The 17,213-nt window shown below is 59.5% G+C and overlaps 1 protein-coding gene and 1 long non-coding RNA gene across 10 annotated transcripts; one reads left to right on the top strand and one right to left on the bottom strand.

Annotated features, from left to right (window-relative positions):
• Positions 1-1,029: 1,029 nt before the first annotated feature.
• Positions 1,030-15,578, bottom strand: TPM2 (tropomyosin 2). Of its 9 annotated transcripts, none has more exons than XM_026720781.2 (9): positions 15,392-15,578; positions 14,951-15,076; positions 6,989-7,122; positions 5,953-6,070; positions 5,773-5,843; positions 5,143-5,218; positions 4,080-4,142; positions 3,326-3,395; positions 1,030-1,249 (listed from the first exon to the last, which is right to left on the bottom strand). In XM_026720781.2, the coding sequence occupies exons 1-9, from the start codon at positions 15,503-15,505 to the stop codon at positions 1,167-1,169; spliced, it is 855 nt and encodes a 284-aa protein (XP_026576566.1). In that variant the 5' UTR covers positions 15,506-15,578; the 3' UTR covers positions 1,030-1,166. The 9 variants fall into 9 exon arrangements, 8 of the variants coding, with proteins under 8 accessions (XP_026576566.1, XP_026576564.1, XP_026576569.1 ...); XM_026720779.2 differs by lacking the exon at positions 5,143-5,218 and adding an exon at positions 4,279-4,354; XR_015742433.1 differs by lacking the exon at positions 1,030-1,249 and adding an exon at positions 2,595-3,086 and having other exon boundaries at positions 4,279-5,218.
• LOC148127476 (uncharacterized) lies at positions 11,083-12,205 on the top strand. The gene is made up of 2 exons (XR_015742434.1): positions 11,083-11,719; positions 11,939-12,205. It is a non-coding gene; the product is annotated as an uncharacterized LOC148127476 (long non-coding RNA).
• Positions 15,579-17,213: the final 1,635 nt, after the last annotated feature.

The following is a 17,213-nucleotide window of genomic DNA, read 5'->3' as shown; positions in this document are numbered from 1 at the left end:
GATGATTCTGGGAGGGGAGCAAGCAACTGGCCCCCCTTACCTGCGCAGGCCTCTTCCACCTGCTTTGACCACTTACTTGCATGCGGTTGCTTAGAGGCTCCCAGGTGAGCAGCTCGGGGCAGAAGGGAGGCCCTTTCCTCGAATGCAACGCTGGGCCCCCGATGGGGATTTACTGCATTGCTCCTGCAGTCGCCTCTTGCAAACGCAGTAAGCCCAAGGAAAGGAGACGGCAGCTGCGGCCCCTCCCTTTCACTGAATGCTGGGCGCTGTACAGGCCGTGCGGCCTTTCATCCCACTTGAAACAGGTTGAAAGGGGAACAGAGGGGAGATCATCTCGGGGGCATCCAGAGGAAATGAGGACGATGTGGGTGGGGGGAGGTTGTTGGTATGAGCCAGCCTTTGGTTTGGCTCGTCTCCTGCCTTCCATCCCCTGGCAGCTCTCTCCCTAGGGCCGTCTATTCAGAAGAGCAACTGCCCACCTCCAGGGAAGGGAGAGAGGGCTGGCAGCCCTCAAGCACAGGGGTGTATTAGCTGGGTCGCCTTCTCCCTGCCATGGCCTGGTGCCTTGCCCCAGCGAGAGAGGGGAAGGGTGCTCGCAAGAGAGTGCCTGAACCCCCCCGCTTCCTGGAGGAGATGGGCACAGGGCCGTTTCTCAACGGTGGCCTGGACGACACCGAGCTGAGCCCCTGACAGCCCTCCCCCCACCCACTCCCGCTGGGAAAGCCAAAGGCTGCCCTGTTGAAGGTAGATTAGGTGGAGCAAAGGGTGATCCCGCCCCTGAAAGGCTCACAGTGGCAAGACGTTTGCTGGACTCCAGCGGGAGACTTTGGTGGGCGGGAATATCTCATGTGTTAAACCAGAGAACAGCAACTCTCGCTTCCAAGACTTGGGACGGTTTCAGAGGCTGGTCCAAGGACCCCGAATCTCGTCTTTCCGTTGTCCCAGCAGGCCATTAGCAGCAGAGAGACCGGAAGCTCACCCTGCAGATCTTGCACCCAGCCCCACAAACGACACAGGCACACAGCACCCTGGCTGCTCAGCTTGCTTTAATATCTTCTCTGGAAAGTGAGGCGGGCTGCACCGACTGCACAGGGACCGGCATCGGCCTGGGCCGCAGGGGGCCATCCTTCCTCCCAGAGCTGCGGGGGGAGGCTCAGCTCAGCCCCTCAGAGATTGTTCAGTTCGAGAAGAGTTTGGTCCAGGACCTGGTGGATGCCGACGTTCTCCTCTTTGGCACTGGCCAGGTTCTCTGCAAACACAAGGCAAGCGACGGACACACGCACCCAGGCACAGGCGCAGAGAACAGCCAGGTGGAGAGCCACCCAAGTGAGAGGAAGGCACACGCACAGACACACACACAAACACACACACACCCAAGGGGCACGTCAGTCTCATGTCTTCCGAAGAAAAGCAGTAGCTACAAGGATGCCGGCTACTCAGAAGGGGCGGCCCAAGATGCTAGTGGGCAGCCTCCCCCGGGGTGGCTGAGAGAAGGCCAGCCAAGCCCACCACCCTAACCAGGTGCATCGCAGCTGGCTGAGGGCACCGAGAGAGCAGCAACTACTCAGAGAAGGTGGAAAGACGGAGAGGGGGCACCGCTAGGCAGGACTGCGCCCCAAGCCCTGACTTCTCCAGCCCAGGTAGATGCTCCCCCCAGTGGTCCCACCCGGAACAAGCCATCCCTGGGCACCCCCAGCGCCCGCTCCCTCTTTCCTGGATGCAGCCCGGGCACGAGCCCTTCGCCCTCCTGCAGGGACACCCAGCACAGGCTGCAAAGTGGTGCTACAGCCCCCCCCACCAAAGAGCAGGAGGGGCCCTCCCAGGGCAGGGAGGTGCTAACTCAGTTGTGGAGGCCGTTGAGGACTAGCCGGAGTTCTCTAGCAAGGAGACGGTTTTTCTCTGCCTCCTGCTGGAAGCGTGCTAGAGAAGAGGCCGAGGCGTCGGTGGTGGCGAGAAACAGAGAAGAAGGAAGGAAGGAAGGAAGGAAGAAGACACAGCCGTCAGTGCAGAGGAAAACAGAAACCAGGGAGGCCAGGTGCCCGATTCACCCCCCCTCCCCGAAGCTGCGGCTCCCCTGGGACGGCCAGTGAAGCAAACCCCACCCCCCGCAGATTTCCGCCTTGCTCCCCTCGAACAAGCGCAGGCGTGGAAGCAGGGAACCTCCGCCTGGGGAGCCAGCAGGCCCCCAGGGAGCCCCTCCTTACAGCAGAAGCTGCTGCGGGGCGTCATTCTGGAAACGGCACCGACCGACTCTCTCTGCTGCAGCCACGGGAGGGCGGGCAGCTCGGCTCCCACTTTTGGTGCCCCTGGCAGACTGCTGAGCCTCGGACGCCTGGAGCTGCTCCACACGCCTTGCCTGGACCTCTTCCCCACTCATCTGGGCCCTTACCCCCCCACCCCACCCACCCTGGGAACCCCAAGCCAGCGAAACGTGGGACTGGCTCCTGGCGAGGGATCTTGGCTCCGTTACTTCCCCGACCTCTGCTTGGCCCCAAAGGGCAAGCCCCCCCCCACACGATGGATTAGGGTTGGTCATGAGGCTTGATGGGCGCAACCAAAGGGCTTAAATGAAGAGGCAGAAATGGAGAGAGAGGCAAAGAGCTGAGAGATGTTTATTAAAACGAAGGAGATGAGAACAGAACATGGAAGGCACCATGGAGGACAGGCAAGGGGGAGGGACAGGCAGAGCCAGGAGGGTCCAGCAGGGGCCTGGGGTCTCTTGTCCTACCCAGGCGGGGGCCTTTCCCTGGCCCGCCAAGTCTCCCACCCTACATAAGGCAGGCTGCTTTCTTAGCACCGCCAGCCCCCCAAGAGTGCAGCCCTAAGGCACTTGGACATAGAAAAGCCCCCCTCCCTCTGTGGAAACCTGCCCCCCACCTTGTCACCCCCCCTCCCCCAGGGTGGAGAAGTTGGGGAAAGGGAGAGAGCTGACAAGGCATCTGGAGGAGGAGGGGGTGCCGGGGGGTGGCCGGGCAGGGCAGGGCAGTGCGGCCGTGCTGGGGCTCAGAGGGAGGTGATGTCATTCAGCGCATTGTCCAACTCCTCACTGATGGCTTTGTACTTCATCTTCTGGGCATAGACCTCGTCTGCAGCCAGCGTGCAGGGAGGGTGGACGTAAGGCAGGGGGTGAGAGACAGCCAGGCAGTGGTGAGGGAGGAGGAGGAGGAGGAGGGAGAAAAGAGTGAAAGTGAGAGGAAGGAAGGAGGGAAGGGGGGGACTCTTACGCAGAGGCACTGATGTCTCACCATAGCCCCCCACTCAGCTGCCTGCAGGCATCGTAACCCCCCCAGGCCAAGCACTAAGGGGGGAGAAGGAGGGGGCTTACCTTCTAAATCATCAATGGTTTTCTCCAACTTTGCCACAGACCTCTCCGCAAATTCTGCCCGAGTCTCAGCCTGGAGGGGAAATCATGGAGCCGTTCAGAAGCCACCCTCAGCCACTGGACCCCCAAAGGAGGCCATGACCCCTTCCCTGGCTCCCTTGGGCTCCCCCCCGCAGTCCGACCTGCTCCCTGCTGTCCTTCACACCTGAGCAGGGGAAGGCTAAAGAGAATAAGGGCAGGGACAGCCCTGGTGGTTCTGCCAGAGGGCTCTGGCCATCACGCCAGCTGCCTCCCCATCCCCTCGTTCTAGGCAAGGAAGCGGCAGGGCCTGGGGCAGCTTTCGGGGCTTCCCAGACAGTGGGAAACGGGGCGCTCAGCAGAGGGGACGGAGCTCCCCCCGCCCGAGCAGGGAGGAGCCCCGGGCACCTATGTGGCGGAAACTGCCTGGAGTCTGAGAAGGGAGAGAGGGAGGGCAGCAGAGACCACAGCAACAGGGGGGACAGGAGTCAATGCAGGGGGCTCCGATAACAGCGCCTGCCCCCCAGAGGGACGTGACGGCTCTCCTGGTGCAGGTTCCTCCTGCAGTGAGACTCTCCGGTGGGGGAGCTCCTCGCTCTCCGCTATCACTCCATTGAGCCACCTCTTTTCTGGGGCGCTACTGGGGTGGGGGAACGGACGGACATCAGCAGCCTGTCCCTGCCTGCCTGCCAAGGGTCAGGTACCCCCTGCAGATCTCCCCCCCGAGAAGCAGCCTCACCTCTTTCAGCTTGTCTGTCAGCAGCTTGATTTCCTCCTCGTACTTATCTTCCTTGGTGGAATACTTGGCAGAGGGGAAAGAGAGAGGAGGGATCAAATACGAGGTGCAGCAGTCAGCAACCCCCTTCGCCCCCCACAAAGCCTTCGTGCTGCTGGGAGACCCTCCCTCTTATAGGGCTCCCCCATCCACCCTCCCCTACCTTGTCAGCTTGAGCCTCCAAAGATTTGAGGTTGTTGGTGACAATTTTCAGCTCCTCCTCGAGGTCCCCGCATTTACTGGGTCCCAGCCAGCCAGCCAGAGAGAGGCAGAGGCAGAGGCAGAGGCAGGACAGAAGGAAGGAAGGAAGGAAGGAAGGAAGGAAGGAAGGAAGGAAAGGAGGAGAGGGAAAGAGGGGAGGGAGAGAATCAGTGGAGAAGAAAAAAAAGTGTGTGCGGGGGCTCCCAGGAAGACGGCCGGAGAGATTCCTCCTGCAGGGCTGGAAACTGAGCTGCACAAAGCCAGCTGGATTGGGGGGAGGGGGCCCTTTGTCGTTCCAGCAGAACCTTCTTCCCTCGTGCCTCCCAAGCCAGCCAGCTTTAGACACGGGCAGTCTGGGGAGCAGGCTCCCCTCAAGCGCCTGCCCTTGGGAGGGAGGTGCCCAGCCTGCCTGCCTTCCCATTCGGGGGATGAGAAGAGGCCGTTAGGTCACCTTCCTGGTGAGATCCAGGCTGTGGCGGCTGCTTCTGTGGGGAGATGCTGCTGTTTTGCCCACCCCCCGCTACACCCCCCACCCCCGCTGCCTCTGCGTCCTCCAAGGACAAGCCGGGCCCTGAGAGGCTCCTAAGGTGCTGCTCCTGTCCCTTGGCCATCTCTGCCATGGGGGTGCAGCCAGCCCTGAGCCCCCACAGCTCACGTAGCAGCCTCCGGGAGAGTCGCCAGCCAGAGAAGCTCAGCAGAGGAGGCAGGAGAGAGGAGAAAGGCTCCAGACCGAGGACTGAGGGCGAAGAGCAGGAGAGGAGAGAGCGCGCAGCAAGGGCGCGAAAAGACGAGGGAGAGGAGGGCAGGAGAGCCCCCTACTCAGTACCTCTTCCTCTGCAGCCATCAAGGATTTGAGGGCCTGATCCATAGTACGCAGCTCCTCTTCCAGCTGCCTCACACGGCTGGGGAGGCAACGCAAGGTTTAGCCAGAGGAGAAGGCCACCCTTCCCACAGCCAGGGCTGCCTCCCCCCACACCCACCCAAAGATCTGCCCGGGGTGGGGGGTGGGGGGCTGCTCAGAGTGTGGAGAAGCCATCCAAGGGGCACAAAGGATGTTTGTGCCAGGACAGAAGCCAGCCGGCCCCTCCTGCCGGCACCCTTTGCCTTGCCCCTTCCTAGAGACGCAGGGCTGGACGAGGACCATCCGGAGTCAGGGGCCCCATTAAGGCAGGGACCGTGACATGACCAGAGACGATGGAAGGACCACCATGCAGGGAAGCCCAGGAGGAGCCACCTCCCACTCGTGCACCAGGGCCCCGCCCTGGGTCCCAGCCCGCTCTGGCCCATCCGTTCCCTGCAGGGGGGCTTGGGGTGCTTTCTCAAACAGGAGCCGAGAAACGGACAGATTGCGAGACAGGAAGACACACCGCAGGGGAAGGGAGAAGCTGGCGGATGCCCCATGCCCGTTGGGCCACTTCACTCCCACTCCACGCCCTGACAAAGGAGCTGTGCTCACCTCTCGGCCACCTCTGCCCTCTCCTCAGAGCGCTCCAGGTCCCCCTCCAGGATCACCAGTTTACGGGCCACCTGGCAAGCAAAAAGCCTCATCAAATGGGCAGGCTGGACGCCCCCCCTGCCCCCGAAAGGCAGCCAGCGCCACGGCCGACATCTCCCCGCCCGGGCCCCCAGGGCTCACCTCCTCATATTTGCGGTCTGCCTCTTCGGCGATGTGTTTGGCCTCCTTCAGCTGCATCTCCTGCAGTTCCATCTTCTCCTCGTCCTTCATGGCTCGGTTTTCGATGACCTTCATACCTCTGGGGGAAACAAGCTCCGGTCAAGAAAGCCCTCCTGCCGCTGCTGAGCTGGAGAACCGGCCTGCGCCCACTAGCCCACCCTGCCTTGCCCATTAGTTTCTGCTCAGCCCCTGGAGTGCCCAACCCTGCGCTATGAGTCCCTGGGCTGCGACTGCAGTCCCCACAGCTCCTGCCTTGCCTTTGACCTCCCCCTCCCCCCCTCCCCCTCCCGGAACAGCTCCCAGGCTCAGGGCTTCAAACGGCCCGGATTCAGCTTCAGGGAACCCAACCAAGTTCTCTGCAGCCAGCTAGGCAGGCGGAGTGCGGCTGGAGAGGGACTTGGACTATTACGCCTGCCTTCTCCTGAAAAACTCCCTTCGCTCGCCTCTTTCGTGAGCCCGATGACCCAGAGGGCCTCAGCAAGTGTAACGTGAGACTCGACACCTTCCAGCAAAGGTGCTTCTACTGAACCCTAAAGATTCGCTCTTTTGACCCTGTGACTAAGAACGAAGTGCTCTGGAAGATTTTCTCCTGCAAGCTCCATAACACTGCCACCTGCAGGAGACTCCAATTTGCAGGTTGTATTTTCTGCATATGGAGAATCCCCAAGATGGCAGTCAGATGGACCCCTCCCAAACGACCCTGCGGGCACCCTCGGAACACACGGCAGAGAAGGTCCAAGGGAGACTCTCAGCATCGGGTGGGAAGACGCGGAAGCAGCTACCCGAGACCCCAAATGCTGGCGGTCCCTGGCTGCCCGACACGCTTCATAGGATCTTGGGAGGATAGTCTCCTGGGAGCAAATTTCTTGGGCTACGCTCCTCCCTATGCCTCCAGTAGCAGCAAGGACCCTCCGGCCCTTCCCAGCCGTCCCGGGGCTTCCTCTGGATTGATCCGAGGAAGGGTCCTCGCCTGCCTCCCAGTGAACCCCAGTCCCACCTCTCGCTCTCGTCAGCCATCTTCTCCGTCTCCTCCAGTTTCTGCAGCGCGGTGGCCAGGCGCTCCTGCGCTCGGTCCAGCTCCTCTTCCACCAGCTGGATACGGCGGTTCAGAGATGCCACATCTGACTCGGCCTGCAAAGAAACGAGGGCCTTGAGACCAGACCCACCTACCCGCTTAAGGCTCATGCCCTCAGCCAGAGGGGCCTCCTCCCACTTCAGGAGATTCACTCCCCCCCCACACACACACACATCCTGGTGGGGACCCGACCCCAGCCTTCGTCCCGGGGTGGGTGGGTCATTCTTCCCACGAATACCAGGAACCACCCCCTCTCTGAGCCATCCGGAACGAGGCCCCTCCAGGGCGACTGATCTCCAGGGACTGCCTGGCAAGGGTCCCCCCTGAGTAGCGCATTTTCTGCCTTCCTCAGAGAAACGTCCAGGATGGAACCTAGGCCCTGGGTGCAGCCTCAGGTGCTGAGGGATTCCGCTCCTCCTGGCCCTACTTTGTAAGCCCCCAGCCTCCTGTAGGCCTCCGGGAAAACGATGGGGCAACAAGGGGGCGGTGAGAGGCCTTTGGGCCCCAGCAGACCGGTAATATTCAGAAGAGGCTCAGGCAGAGGCCCCCCTGATTCACAGGAAGGGGGAGGAGGTATTCCTCAGCCTGCAAGGCTCCATTATAATGAGAGTCACTCGATAAAAGCCCTTTTACCCTTCCTGTGAATGTCGTCCCCTGGGCCTACTCCTGGGTCTGATCCTGCTTCAACTTAATACAGGAAACAGACCTCCGTATTTCTGAGATTGTTCTTGTCCTTTATTGACCGACTTAACTGATGTGAAGGTTGCCCTTCAGTTCAAAGTGAGAAAGACAGGCAGGAGCCCTTTTTGGGAGGGCGTCAGAAGGAATTGTGAAAATGGAACAGCGGCATTGCACGGTCACAATTTGAGGACAGCAATGGGCAGCCACTCATTAGCAGGAGGAAGATGGCCGCGAGGCTGCTGACTGGGATGCTCACGGGTGGGTGGGTGCAGGGGGAAGCACCCTAGGAACTTATTCACTCCCAGGCGATAGGCAGCGCCTTATTGGCCCGGAAATCTAAAGAGCCTGGGACCCAATTCCCCCAGCAGTCCCTTTGCCTTTCGTAGATCCCTGCTAACATCAGGGAACATCCCCCTCCCACGGAATGGGGGTGGCAGCTCCCCCCCCCCCAACAGCTGCATGTACCCAGCACCTCAGCCAATCCGCTTGGCTAGGGATTGGAGCCTCTCTTTGCAGCTGAGGGGGTGGAAGGGGCCGCGGTGGCCTGGAAGGAAGAAGGAAAGAGCCGCCCCAAGGGCAGAGTAGCCGATGGGGGGAGGGGGAGCAGGGCAGTGCGTGGCTGCAGGCCAAAAGAGGGGCGCTTCTGCTGGGCACAGAGGCTGGTGTGCTGGGGCATCTCTGGCCACCAAGGCCCCCCCGCCCCCCACCCCGAGGGCAGCCTCTCCAGGGCTCCCCAGCCTCCCTCTGCAGAGCTGCGGCTGGCTTTCCTGCTACTCCACCCCACCCCTCCCCCCTCAGCCTACATCCTGCCGTGGGGCCTGGGAACCTGCTGCCGCCCCATGGGGCCTTGTGGCCTCTGCGTACAGCCCCCAGAAGCCAGCAGGAGCTCCATAAAGGAGGAGGGGGAGGAGGAGGAGGAATGTGGGGCCTTGGGCGTGGCAGGCCTGGAGACTGCTGGGAACCGGAAGTGACCCATGAACCCACTAAACGAATAAAAATGGAGCCAGGAACCTCGAGTGTTTGGGGCACAGCAGCCTCACGGCCAACTCCGGCAGCACTGATGGGGAAAAGGAAAAGATCTCCCACCCCCGCCCCCGTTGAGACCCTCTGGATGCAGCCAGACTTTATGCTAGAACAGGAACTGGGGGGGGGGGGCTCCCATACACGGCCTGGGGCTCCAGGTCCCCTCCCTAACAACAGGCCCTTCCTGGCAGGCTGACTCAACTCCTGCAAAGACTGGTGGGGAGGGGTAAAGCAGCAGCAGCAGCAGCAGCAGGGGTGGGACAGGCGGGGAGGGAGTCCTGCTGCCGCTGCTGCTTTCTTTTAGGCAGTGCTGACTAAAGTGGGAGGAATGCCCCCCCCCCCCAGCAGCAAATTCCCCAGAGGAGGAGGACAATGGGAGGGGGGAGGATTTCCTGTTGATTGCAGTCGCAGCCCAATGGAGGTGGGCTGCTTGCTCTGCGAGGAGGAGGAGGAGGAGCAAGGCAGCCTCCCCCCACTCTGCACATTCCAGGCAAGGGAGGAGCATCCTGCCAGGTCAAGCTGCCACTGGCATGGGGGAGGCCCAAGAACTTGGTGGGGGGGAGCCACTCGGCCATTGGGAGGGTCAGAAAAGCAGCCTCTCCCCAGGGCTCTGGCAGGAAACTGGTGCATGACACAACATGCTGGAGAGGAAGGTGGGGGGCGCAATCCAACCCCAGGATGAAGTAACCAGGCCTGGGCTGGAGAGGAGCCTCAGAGCACCCAGGCCGCAGGGCAGGAGGGGAGGACAAAAGGTCCGAGCAGCCCAGCCCAATTCATGGCTTCTCCTTCCAGGGTGTGGTCATTGCACCCAGAGGCTGGGCTCTCCTTTCTGGGCTGCCCATGACATCCGGTGCCCTGAGGTGGCTTTAGGGAAGCCTGAGCCCATCCCTGCTGAGCCATCAAGGGGGGGCTGAAGGCAACCCGCCTCGAAAGAGCAGAGCCTAGTGGGGAGAACTTCCACTTCCACACCCTGCAACACAAACAGTTCGCGGGGCTTGGAAATGCACACATCTGGACCCGAGCAGAGCCACAATCAGTCTGGATCAGCCATGGGGGGTAGGGCAGTCCCCTTGTTACCCGCATGGTGTTTCCACAGCGAAGGAAGCTGAGGATTCAACAAGATCCAGAAAGCAGTTACTGCACAGACAAAACCGAACTAGACAGCTTCAAAGCAGCAGCTCTGAAATCCTTTGCACGGTGAAGACAGCAGCCCCTCTTGTGGGAAGGGGAGAAAAAATGGGGGTCCTGCCGCACCAGGCCATTTTATTCCTCCATATGAGGCATCCTTGGTGCTCTCTGAGCTTGGCTGTATATTCTTGCAGATTTTTCATTATCCAAAATAGGTAATACTATCTATGCTCTAGGTAACCAGGTAACATCGCCAGCACTGATGAAATTACCTGGTTTGACTCATGGAGCAACTGCAGGAAAACAGCTAGGGTCAGACAACACCAAGGACCACCACCCCCTTTCAATCCTGAGCTCCAAATATATAACATGATATGATATAATATGCTATAAATATAAGTATAATATCACATTATATATGAGATAAACCTCGGGGGCCTCACCAGCACAACCTGTCCCACGTTAAATCCTTTGCTTTGGGGGGCAATCTCTCCTAGAAGCCGCCCCCCCATTCAGCTGACCAGGTGGGAAGCGGAAACAAGTCCTCGGGCAGCCCAGCGCTCTCTTGTCGACCCCCACGGGAAATTAGCAGCAGCCAGACCGCTCCCCGCCCAGGTCTTCTCCAGGTGGCCGCGGCCTGGCTCGGTGGGAGGTTAGGGGGCTGCTTCTCCCGCCACCCCAGCGGCCCATCCAGAGGCCGCGGAGAGCAGCGCGGGCTCCCGAAAGCCATCTGCTGCGGGCGCTGCTGCCTCCCCGCTTCCGCTCGAGCCACGGAGAAGGGGAGGAGCAGCGGCGCCAGCCCGAACACAGGAGGCGGCGTACCTGCGCAGGGCCGCGGCCGCTCGCGGGAGGACAGGAGGGCGATCCGAAGCGGAGGGCTAGCCGGAGCCCCCCCTTGCTCCCGAAAGCGCCGCCTGCTGCTCGGCCCTCTGCACATGCTTACAAGAGGAACGGCGCGCAGCCCTAGCGGGGCCCGGCGGGGGGTGGGGTGGGGGGCTCGACGCCCGATGCCCATCGGGGCTCGCCGCTCACCCGTTCTCTGGCTTGGCGCTCGGCGTCCACCTCCCGCTGCAGGTGCTCGGCGCGCTCTTCGGCCTCGTCCGCCACTTGCTGCAGCGTCTGGATCTTCTTTTTGACTGCCTCAATGGAGCTGCCCCCGGCCATGGTCCCAGAATCGGGGCGGGCGGGCGGCAGGGCAGGGAGGGAGGGCCCGCTGGACCCGCCGAGAACGCGGAGCGAACTGAGCGACCGGCCAGCTGGCGGGGTTCTCGGGCCGCGCTCTCTTAGCCCTCCTTCCCTCTGCCGCCCGCCCGCCCAGCAGGAAGAAGCGCGGAGGGTGGAGAACGAGGCGGCCCTTCGCTCTGCTGGTGCCGCCGCCCCCTCCCACGGCCAGGCCCTGCCTTAAAGAGCCCGCTCAAGAACAGCGGCGGCCTCCGCTTGGGGTTTCCGCCCCGGGGTCCCTGCGGTGAGCAGGGCGAAGCTAGGGAGGCCTCTCGAGGGCCCCAGCAGGGGAAGAGAAAGCCCGCTGCTGCCCCTCGGCCGAGCCCTGGGCTGCCTTCCGGGACTTTCCCATTCCTTCCAATCATGTTCAACGCCACCTAGCGGCGTACCTGGAGACTGGCATTATCCACCTCCCGTGTTTTTTGCTTGGACAAAGGGGGGTGCTAGACCAGCGCCCTCGAAGCAGCCCATTCTCGACTTCCAGGGCCTCCAGATATCCACCCAAGGCACTGAGTCTAACGTTGCCATCTGCCTTAGAAGAACCAGCAGACTCTCTAGAGAGGATTTGGGGTTTTCTTCAAATATACCTGGACTTGGCAGGTGGGAGTTTTTGTATTGACTGATGCCATCAGCTGCTATCTTTCCATCCTTTTTCATGCCCAGTTCGCTGAAGGAAAAAGCCTGGCTCTCAGCCGGGGTGGGCGGAGGGCAGGCTCAGGGTTGTCCTCAGACTTGCGATCCCAACGGGACCTCCCCCCAGCTGAAAAAAGGGGCAGGTGAAGACCTTCTCTCCTCATCTGCACTCCCTGCTTCCCACAGAGAGCAAAACCCACTGGTGGAAGTCAAGAAGGAAGTCCATGAAGCCAGAGATTCTGCTGCCAGAGACCAGGCGGTGTAAGTTCATCTACAGTCCTGAAGCAAACCAAGCTGCCATCCTGCTGCAGCACAGTGGCGGGTGAGTGGACAGGCAGAGAATTGGGGCTAGCAGGGAGAACCCCAGGCAGTGGCTGTCTCAACCCACAGAAGGCGGCTCCAAGCTCTGTCTCTCGGATGAGGCTTGGAAATAAAGGCACCTGCCATTTGAAACATCTCTGTTTCTCCAGAGTTACAGGAAATGGCCTTTCCTGACCATCCACTCAGCAAATCTTTGCTCCTGGGTGGAATTGGATTGACCTGGATAGGCCAGCACATTCCCTTCATCTCAGGCCTTGTCTCTGGTGTGAAACAGGGCAGGAACTCTGGTTTCAGGCCAGCCAAGGCCAGTTTGGGGCATGGCTTCCAAAGGCATACAGTACTACGAAGGAGTTTGACGGAAGAAGCATTGTGAGGAACTTCAGTGCACCAATGCTTTGCTGAAATCAGCTGGTATTATGACTGTACATTCTCACGATCTATTAAGGAAGTTACATGATCAAACATTGAATAAGAGTTTCTCTGACAAGAGTTTCTCTGGCAAGGTTTCTCTTAGAAATCCATGGTGGTTTATGTTGATTACCACATCAGGATACTTCTAGATCTGCCTTTTTATGAACTGCTCTGTGACCTTCCAAGGCATAGATATCATCAGAAAGCTTCACCTGTTGTTTATTGTTGTCCCCCCCCGTTTGTTTGAAGGCACAGATATCTGTGTGTCTCCTGGCCTCTTTGATGCTCTCCTCCACCTGGCTGGTATTTCTCTTGTCTCAGGCTTCATTCCTGCCAATGGTGTATTAACTCCTTTGGGCCTGGTGCTTAGGGTACCAGGCCCAAATGGGGCACCACAAAAGCTTTTATGCAGCCTAAGCTTGGCTTCATTTGTACAGTATGTACAAAGAGAGGGCACCAAGATTTGTCAGTGCTTATGGCACCAGTAAGCCTTAATCCACCACTAATTCCTTGTGCATCTCAAAACGTCTGATGGAAAACACTTGGGGGGTGGGGCAGAGAAGAGTGTACCGAAATAGGAGATGGAAAGTGCTACCTGTTGGTGTGTTGCTTTCTTCCTTGAGCAGCTGCAGGACTGGCTCCTTTTATTTCTGGATATATAACTAAAGCCCTTTTTATGAGCATCTTCTGCTAAACTCTTCAGAGATTTTGCTTTCTTGATGCCAGCAAACAATTCAAAACTGCTTGTCTGTTCTCTTCTTTTGTGACCGGAGTCTCTTTTCATTTGGGTTGCTTGTTTTCAGATCTTTATTACACATTTTGTGTAATCCCATTGGCTTTTTAAGTTTTTTCTGCTTTTTCTCCTCGCCAGAATGGCTTGCTTTAGGAATTTCCACCCACCCCAGCAGCCCTTCCCATTCAGTTCTCCTGCCACTGGATTGATCCTTGCTCTAAGTGACTGGACCACACTGTCCTAAGACCTCCAGAGTACAGGAGTCTGAATGCTCAGTTTCAATTCCCTTAAACCGAACACTCCAGCAGCACCACACGGATCCAGAAAGATGAGCGAAATGGGTTCTGCACAGGGACGGAAGGAGGACGCCGAGAAACCCCGGGTGCAGCAGGAGGCGATGGGGCCACCATGAAAGAGGGAGCTGCTGGACTTTCCAAGGCATTGCTCCTCCCCGTCAGCCCCACCTCCTTCCCCTGGCTCAGGGAATCACCAAATATGAGCAAAGGCGAGAGGGAGAGGAGGAGGAGGCAGGCCAGAGGAGGGCGGCAGTGCTCCCTTTTTCTTCCAGCTTCTGCTGAATTCCACGGCTCCAGGAAGTGTGGGGGTTCTCCGGGGGAGGGGAGAGGAGTCCTGGGGGCGCTCTGGGTTGGGGACAAGGGGGCAGCAGCAGTTCCCTGATGCTGGGGCTCCAGTTGCTCCATGTAGGGAAAGGGCCAGGTCCCAGGGCCAGAGGGGCCTGGTTTCCAGGCAGGTCTTGATAATTGGGAGGAGGGATTCTTCTGCGCACCTCAGCAGCAGAGCCCCGCTCCTCCAGCAGGCAGCAGCTTGGAAGAGCCTGCACACTGAAAGGCCGAGGTGGCCCCGCGAAGAAGCTGCTCCTGGTGAAGAGGCGGCTCTGTTCCAGCAGCTGGAGCTTCTCTGTGCCGTGGGGGGTGGGGGGGTGGGGGCCTGCCTTGCCCTTCCATCTCGGCTGCATTATTTGATCCACTAGCCAAGGCTGGGGGTTCAAGGACAGACCTGGGCCCCCGTGCTTCCTTAGCTCTGAGCTCTGGGGAACTGGCAAGCCTGGAGGGGCCTTCCTCTTGCTCTTCTCTTAGTAGGGCCCCGTGTCTCTGGGCCGCCGGCTGCTTTCCTTTCTGGCAGGGCCAGCCTTCCCAGTCGTGGGTCCTGCTCCTCGCTGGGGTATTTGACCGCTGGAGTGTGCGCTGGCTGTCCTCCAAGTGGCAGCAGCTCCTTGAGTTTCCCGGATTGGTTTCCACCCAGACGCGGGCCCGACTTGGAAAGGAGCGTTTATTTATAGGGTGCCGAGTGCCTTCGCGAAGGCTGGGCGTTAACATTACCCGCGCCCGGCCCGCGCCACCTGCGGTGCCTTTTCGGCAGGGGTCAAAGCCGGTCTGGTCTGCCCAGAATAGCGAAGGGAGGTCAGAAATCGTAACTAGGCCCTTGACAGGTTTTTGGGCGGCTGGCGCGGCGCCCGACGATGCTTCGCTTAAGCACCGGTCACTTCTATCTACCCTGTGCGGAACCCGCCGCGAGGCCCCTCCCCGGCGCCACAGGCAGCAGCTGCTCGAGGCTTAAAGCGCTCGGAATACCTGCAGGGGCGTCGCGTCTCATCTGCTGCTGCTGCTCATCGGTGCGCCCCGGCCAACCCCGCCCCGCAGGCTCGACCCTTACCCCGAAAGCACTCTCCCACGGATCTTGGACACCGCCCCACCGCCCTTCGCTCGACTCACGTCGGCCGCCTTCTTCTCGGCCATCTCCAGCTTCTCCTGGGCTTCCTTGACCGCTTCGGAGTATTTTTCCACTTCATCCTCGGTTCCCTTCAGCTTTTTCTCCAGGCCCTGCTTCTCTTCCTCCAGCTGTGGGGAGCGGGCCGGGGGAAGAAAGAGAGAGGAGGCCGGGAGTCAGGAGATGCTTTGGCTGGGACACCGCTGTGGGGAGAGGCGGGGCGGGGGGGGAGGGTGGCGAAGCGGGGAGGCAGATGCCGCCCTGAACTCAGAGCCACGGAGGGCCCCTCGGGACTCCCGTGCCACCTTAGGAGACGGAGGAGGAGGGAGACCAGGGCCGCCCCTCGCCTTTCCGAAGGGCACCCGGAAGGTTAATGGGGCTTGGGGAGCCGGGGGCCCTGGGTCAGAGTGTCCAGAGGGCTCCGGCCTCTCTCGCGGGAGAGTCACCTGCTTGCACCGGTCCTCCGCCTGCTTCTTGTCGCCCTCCGCCTGCTCGGCTCGGTCTATCGCGTTCTCCTTGTCCAGCTTCAGCATCTGCATCTTTTTCTTGATGGCTTCCATGGCGGCGGCGGCTGGGAGACCGACGGAACGGACGGCTGGAGAAAGAGGAGAAGGCGGGCGGCGGAGACGCGAGAGAGCCGAGTGGAGCCGGGAGCGGCGGGTGCTGGCTGGACGCCCCGGACCTCTGGCGCTGCCTAAAAGCTGGGGAGGGGCCGGTCCCTCCCCCGCCGACCAAGCAGCACCTTTTAGGGACAAGCTGGCAAACTCAGACCGGCCTGCGGGCGGGGAGAGAAAGGCAGGCCGCCAAGGGGCAGCGCGTCTCTCCCCGTTTGGCTGTAAGCGCTTCGGCATTCCCGCTCCCCCACCCCCACCCCCACCCCCCAGTCAGGACGGCCTGGAGGCTCCATAAGCCCCGCCGAGCCGGATTTCTCTGCGGCCCGCTACGTCGCGCGACCAAGACACGGTGTCCCGCTGCTGCATCTCGGCGCAAAAGCACCGGAACCGAGAATCGGGAGGCAGGGTTACCCGTGGCGGCTTCACTGACGCCTCGGCCAGCGCTTAGCCTGCGCTGCAGTTGCCCCCTGCCCGAATCCCCTAGCTATTCATCGGGCCAGGGGGCTACGCCAGAACCAGGGAGGCAGACGGGGGTCCAAGGACTTTTGAGATTGGGGGAATCTGTGGGAAGGGGGATCGACTGTCGGAGGGATCTCCCTCCACTAAGCAGACTTCGATATTAATAATGTGTAACCTGGTTTCTGAATAAATTCCTTTCCTGCATTTGCAGTACACACCAAGGACTAAAGAAGTCGCAGGGTTCTGTGGAAAAACCTGCCAGGCTTCCCCGGACTGGGAGTTGGGAATGAGAGAATGGAACAGCTAGGAAAAGGGGGTTGGCGGGGAGGAGGGGGCAGGGGCAAAGGGTAGAAACTGGCAGCTATGGTCTTCTGCAAGTCCAGAGAGGGCTGGAGAGGCAAGGCAGAAGTTGGAATAATGGGAGGGTTTTGCTGGTGGGCCACAACCCTGATGGGGACAAGACACAACTGACAATACTGCTACCCTTCAAAAAGACCTCGACTATGTGTCGGAATGGTCAAACAAATGGCAACTTCTAATCTCAAGAAACAAATTTACGTATTGGCAAAAAAAATCTTACGTATTGGCAAAAAATATATATATCAGAAAATAAAATACAAGCTGAATAGTCAAAACCTTGTTGATGACCTAAACTTTGTCAAGGACCTTGGAGTATTCATCTCAAATGATCTAAGTGCACGAGCCCACTGTAACTACATAGCCAAAAAGGCATTAAGAGTTGTTAACCTAATCCTACATAGCTTTTTCTCTGGTAATATCACACTACTAACCAGAGCATACAAAACATTTGCTAGACCAAGACTCGAATACAGCTCATCAGTCTGGAACCCACATTACGTATCTGATATTAACACAGTTGAGAAAGTCCAGAAATATTTCACAAGAAGAGTTCTCCACTCCTCTACTCAGTGCAGAATACCTTATGCCACCAGACTTGAAACTCTAGACCTAGACAGCCTAGAACTACGCCGCCTTTGGTCCGATCTAAGTATAGTACATAAAATTATATATTGCAATGTCCTACCTGTCAATGAATACTTCAGCTTCAACCATAACAACAGAAGAGCAAACAATAGATACAAACTCAAGGTAAACCGCACCAAACTTGATTGCAGGAAATGCAACTTCAGCAACAGAGTGGTCAATGTCTGGAATCCTCTACCTGACTCTGTGG

This window comes from Pseudonaja textilis, chromosome 2 (genome assembly GCF_049901715.1).
Source record: "Pseudonaja textilis isolate UNSWEBS1 chromosome 2, rPseTex1.2, whole genome shotgun sequence".
Classification (NCBI taxonomy): Eukaryota; Metazoa; Chordata; class Lepidosauria; order Squamata; family Elapidae; genus Pseudonaja; species Pseudonaja textilis.
The sequence above is the reverse complement of the archived record's forward strand: the minus strand, read 5'-3'. Positions and strand labels throughout refer to the sequence as shown.